At 39.4% G+C, this 6,210-nt stretch overlaps 1 protein-coding gene across 1 annotated transcript in view; it reads right to left on the bottom strand.

Moving 5' to 3' along the window:
- Nucleotides 1–3,335: 3,335 nt before the first annotated feature.
- KIF22 (kinesin family member 22) overlaps nt 3,336–6,210 on the bottom strand; it is an 87,180-nt gene continuing 84,305 nt past the window's right edge. The window contains 1 exon segment of the mRNA XM_070944804.1: nt 3,336–3,512. Within this exon segment, the coding sequence (XP_070800905.1) occupies nt 3,336–3,512 (177 nt within the window).

The raw sequence follows: 6,210 nt of genomic DNA, 5'->3' as shown, positions 1-6,210 counted from the left end.
GATAGGGCGGAAAACTTAAAATGTGAGGACAGTCGTAAGTTCGAGGACTGGTCAAAAGTGCGAGGACCAGTCAGAAATAACCTTTTCAGCCCTCTGAGTAGTCCATATGCACAAAAGGATACAGCAATAGAGAGGGATGAAGGAAGGGAAGGGAAATTAGAGTAGGAGTGAGGGTAAGAGAGGGAGGAAGAGAGGAGGAGAAGGAGAAAGGAAGAGGAAGTAGGGAGGAGAAGAAGAGGGGGAGGAAGAGAAAGTAAGAAGGAAAGAAAAGAGAGAGGTGGTAGGTTTGAGGAGAAAGATTGCTGTACAATAAAAAAGATGAAAGGGAAGAAAGCCAACCCCAAACAAATATAAAGATATTAAGATAAAGAATGAATTGTTAAACTTTAAAGAATAAAAGAGAACAAATAGGAATAAATAACAATAATTAGAAATACACATACAAACATACAATGTATTTTCTTTGAACAGAGTATTTGGACGGTTCACAAATTTAAACAGTGTTTAGTCATTTCAATTAAATTTACAATTTCTATATTTCCTTTTTGCCATATTTATTCCTCATCTATTTTTGTAAAAAACCAATATTACCCTTCATCCTCATCTCTAATCTTAATCAAATTCAATTTTTCCCTTCTATTCTATATTATACCCCTTCCCATTGTCATCTATTTTTATATCCATCCTCACATTGGTTAATTATGTAATATTACAGTTGTTTAATATAAATTCAACATTTTAATATAAATCAATTAGTTATATTACTACCTTTTTTGTATATTAATCAATATGAACATGAATATTCCAATTATTTCCATGCAATCCAATTTCTTACAAATCAATTAATTATATTTACCAATAATAATAAACCAAATAATTTCCCCCATATATTCCTCCAAACCACAACTTAACCATTTCTGCTTTCAACACAATATACAATTAATAGTATCTCAATTATTACAATTCCCTAGTTAAATAGAGCTTTTTTTCTTTTGTGTTTTAAAATCTTGAACTCTCCTCTTTTTCCCTAAATTTCCCATTGTTTGCACCTACCTTTTTTGGTGAGGAAAAAGAAAAGAAATCTGCCTGCCTAATTTTCCAACGTTGCAGCAACAGCAAAGCCAACAGCCTGCTTTACTTTCAGTTTCGTTTTTCAGCATAGCTAGGGGGAAAAAAATCTGCTCCAGGACTCTTTGCAAGGAAGCAGCAGAGCCCTGAGCAAAACAGCTGAGAGCAAATCAGCTGAGAGTCGGGAGCCGATCTAATCAAGGGCTAATTAGCCTATGCTGAAGCTCCGCGGGCCAATAAAATTACAAAAAAACACCGAACCATTTGTTAAATTGCTGGTTCGCCCGCCCCTCGCCCACCACTATTTATTGGCAATAAATAGTGGTGCGGAGGGGCGGGGTGAGCCAGCAATTTAACAAAGCCCTGCGGGAAGAATTTAAAGTTTTTTTTCCTCTAGCCATCAGCTGGGACTCAGGAGGCAGCAATAGATTGGGAGTGGGCGGGGTAAGCGAATGGCCAGCGATCCAACAGAGCAGAGAGTGAGGGTGAGTGAAGGCGTGGGGGGGGAGAGGCCTTTGGCAACCCCTGTGAAATGGCCATTCGACCCCCAAAGGGGTTGCGAGCCCCAGGTTGAGAACCGCTGATTTAAAGGCTCAGAAACCCTTTGCAGGTGTTATGGCTTAATTAGCTGATTAGAGTGGGACACTTTGAGGCTAAAATATTGAACCTTTTCACAATATTCTAATTTTCTGAGATTGTGAATTTGGGGTTTTCATGAGCTGTAAGCGATAATCATCAAAATTATGACAAATCAAGGCTTGAACTATCTCGCTTTGCATGTAATGAGTCTATCTCATATATTAGTTTCACCTTTTAAGTTGCATTACTGAAATAAATGAACTTTTGCACGATATTCTAATTTTTCGAGTTTCACCTGTAAGTGATTTATTCTTACTCCACCTTCCTAGATTGAATTCTTTGCCACAAATAGTGGCTAGGTTAATAATTAATTAAATAAATAATTAAACATATTCTTAATTAAGACATAGTTTCTGAGTGCTGTATACTTGATACTACAATAGCTGATATTGCAAGTTCTAATAAGGCACAATTCCCAGTTTAGCATTTGATGGATTATAAAACCATTATGTGCTGAGTTACAGAAGACATTTCATTCCCCTTGGTTGCTCACATTAGCAAACCAGAAAATTTAGAATTTTCATGTATTCATGTAGCAGCTATATTTAACTCACATGAAAAAGGGAATAAAGCTTTTTCAAACTCAAGGCCCGGGGGCTGGATCCCGCCCTCAGGGTACTTAGATCTGGCCCACAGGGCTGCCCTGGAAACAGCAAAGGACTGGGCCGCAGTGCTTCTGCCAGTGAAAACGGGCTCCTGAGCTCTGTTTTCACAGGCAGAGGGTTGCAGGAAGCTGTGGCAGCCGAAAACGGAGCTCGGGAGCCCATTTTCGCTGGCAGAGCGTTCAGGCCACCACAGGTGCCCCAGACAGAAGTGACGTCAAGCTGGCCACACCCACCCTGGCCCCTTCACCCCAGCCCCCTGAGGTCAAACACAACCCTGATGCGGCCCTCAATGAAATCAAGTTTGACACCCCTGGAATAAAGGATAAAAAAATAAAAAGGAACAGGGCACAAAAAGACAGTTGTGTACCTAGAATTGGTCATGCTTAGAGCAGACTTGCTGAAATTAATTAAACCTGTTAGTCGTCACTAATTTGATCCACTGTAATTGGTGGATTTATTCTCAAATTGGAAGCATCTGGATCCAGACTACAGTTGGAAAGCTTCCATCAGAAACAAAACTAGCTTGTTTCTGATAGGTTAAGGGAGAATGGGTTTTTTTTGTCTGTCCTTACTTTACACACATACTTTTTAATTAAATATCAAAATATAATATACAAATGAAAATGAAAACAATGGAGAAGTGCTGGAGAGAAATGTAGGAGAAAGGAGAAAAAAGCATTAGCTTCTGACTCTTTTCAGTGCAATACAATAACATATTACAGTCTCAACTTTTACTTTTGCATAATTAATAGCCATTTCTATAACAACAAACTTGTCTAATCAGCAAAACCCAAAGTAAAGTTTTGTTTTATTTTGTTTTATTTATTTTATTATTTTATTTTATTATTTCAAGCACAAATCCAGAAGTGGGAGTTTTGTATCTGTCTTAAGTGACCCAGCTGGACAAATTGCTAAAGGAAGTCTATGGAGATTCTCAGTCATCCAGGTCATGGTTGTCCCAAAAGTGCTTTTTCAAAAGGCAACTGGACTTTTTTCCCTTGAAGATTTGCGTTTGAGCCGAACTCATTTGCGTTTGACCCGAAGCACCAAGGGTTTGTCCGTGGATTGCGTTTCCCACTGGACCAGATCACTCTGAGCAGCTCCTTTTAGTTTGGTCCAATGGATCCACGATTTAGATTCCAAGGTTTTTACTGCAAGGGGAGAACACATAACTACGGTATACGGCCCTTTCCATTGAGCCTTAAGAGGTTCATTTTTCCAATGCTTTACCCATACTCTACCCCCTGGTTTAAAGGGATGGCACTTAGTGCTTAGCAAGAGTGGCGTTTGTTCTCCTACATATGTCCTTATGGCCTCTATACATGTATTTAGCCCTTATAATTGCTTAATTCCCTGTTTCCTATTCCCCCCTTATGAGACAAGTCTGGCCAGCCCACCGCATCCTTACGCAAAACTGTGGGTGGTCTGCCATACATCATCTCGAACGGGGAAAGGTGATGGGTCCTCTAAGCCCGGTCCCCATCAGTCAGTCCAGTCCATTTCGGCCAACCCGATCAATTCCCCCGTATCAGGATGACACCTTCCCCGTCCTCTTGACCCATAACTTTCCGTCCCTCTTCCTCTAAATGGTCTCTCAGTCTGGTTCAGTAGGAATCACAATCATGGGAAAGACTGCTGAACTGACAGTTGTGCAGAAAACCATCATTGACACCCTCCATAAGGAGGGAAAGCCTCAAAAGGTAATTGCAAAAGAAGTTGGATGTTTCCAAAGTGCTGTATCAAAGCACATTAATAGAAAGTTATGTGGAAGGGAAAAGTGTGGAAGAAAAAGGTGCACAAACAGCAGGGATGACTGCAGCCTGGAGAGGATTGTCAGGAAAAGGCCATTCAAAAGTGTTGGGGACTTTCACAACGAGTGGACTGAGGCTGGAGTCAGTGCATCAAGAGCCACCACACACAGACGGATCCTGGACATGGACTTCAAATGTCGTATTCCTCTTCTCAAGCCGCTCCTGAACAACAAACAACGTCAGAAGCGTCTTACCTGGGCTAAAGAAAAAAAGAACTGGTCTGTTGCTCAGTGGTCCAAAGTCCTCTTTTCTGATGAGAGCAACTTTTGCATCTCATTTGGAAACCAAGGACCCAGAGTCTGGAGGAAGAATAGAGAGGCACACACTGCAAGAGGCTTGAAGTCCAGTGTGAAGTTTCCACAGTCTGTGTTGATTTGGGGAGCCATGTCATCTGCTGGTGTTGGTCCACTGTGCTTCATTAAGTCCAGGGTCAACGCAGCCGTCTACCAGGAGATTTTGGAGCACTTCATGCTTCCTTCCACAGATAAGCTTTATGGGGATGCTGACTTCATTTTCCAGCAGGACTTGGCACCTGCCCACACTGCCAAAAGTACCAAAACCTGGTTCAATGACCATGGGATTACTGTGCTTGATTGGCCAGCAAACTCGCCTGACCTGAACCCCATAGAGAATCTATGGGGCATTGCCAAGAGAAAGATGAGAGACATGAGACCGAACAATGCAGAAGAGCTGAAGGCCGCTATTGAAGCATCCTGGTCTTCCATAACACCTCGGCAGTGCCACAGGCTGATAGCATCCATGCCACACCGCATTGAGGCAGTAATTGATGCAAAAGGGGCCCAAACCAAGTACTGAGTACATATGCATGCTTATACTTTTCAGAGGTCCGATATTGTTCTATGTACAATCCTTGTTTTATTGATTTCATGTAATATTCTAATTTTCTGAGATTGTGAATTTGGGGTTTTCATGAGCTGTAAGCCATAATCATCAAAATTATGATAATGTTTTTCTTCTCCTCATTTCCAAATCTAATTTGTCCTTGCTCATCTAATAATTGTGTTATTTTCTTTGATTCTCTCTCTTTTTTCAGTTTATATGCTAGCCATCTGCCTGGTTTATTAGCATCTTCAAAGTAGTTCTGTTTAGCATTCCTAATGTTTTGTGCTAAGTCTTCTTTTTCTATTAATCCCATTTTATGTTTAGTTGTATCCATTTTCATTTTAATATCCTTTTTTTGTGGGAACTTCTGTAGTTCTTTTTCAAATTTCTTATAGTCATCCTCTAACGTTTTATATGCTTGCCTTTTCTTAATATTCCTCTTTCTCATATAGTCAATAATCAGGCCTCTGGCATAAGCTTTCATAGTATCCCACAGATTCTGCATTGATGTATCTTCTTTTCTATTTTCTTTGAAAAAGAAAGCCAATTCTTTCTCCATTTTCTGTACAAAGTCCTTTTCTTTTAATACTGTAGTATTTAAAGTCCATCTAGACCTTCTCCTTTGTCCTTTCCATCTCACTGTCGTTGGGTTGTGGTCTGCCCAAGTATTGGCTTCTATGGCAATTTCTTCTATATTTGAGGTCAATATTCCATTGTCATCCATATCATATCTATTCTAGACCATGATAAATGTCTATTAGAATAAAACGTATATTGCCTATTTTTTTCATTTCTTTCTCTCCATGCATCTTTTAAGTTTATTTCCTCTATCATCTTAAAGAAAGATTTTGGCAGAATTCTTCTACTTTGTTTTATTGTCTTTTGTGTGTTATAGTCCATTTTCCCATCCACTATTCCATTAAAGTCTCCCATCATACAAATATTGTCATAATCCAACTCAATTAATTTCATGTGTAGTTTTCTATAAAAATCATCTTGGTTGTCATTTGGAGCATATATCGCTATTAACAATATTTTCCTGTTGTTATCTGTAATTTCCACTATCAAAATTCTTCCCTCGTTGTCTGCGTAAATTTTTTCTGCTGGTATTGTATCTTTAATATACAAAGCCACTCCTCTTTTCTTACATTGTGGCAGTGAGGCAAATAATTTCCCTAGTTTAGGCTGTACCAAAAGTAGTGCATGTTGTTTTTTAATATGTACTTCTTGTAAACAAATTATGT

The sequence above is a fragment of the Pituophis catenifer genome, unplaced genomic scaffold, assembly GCF_029215685.1.
Source record: "Pituophis catenifer annectens isolate HBS135680 unplaced genomic scaffold, rPitCat1.0.hap2 SCAF_5, whole genome shotgun sequence".
NCBI lineage: Eukaryota > Metazoa > Chordata > Lepidosauria > Squamata > Colubridae > Pituophis > Pituophis catenifer.
Note: the sequence above shows the minus strand (reverse complement) of the source record. Positions and strands in the feature narration are given on the sequence as shown.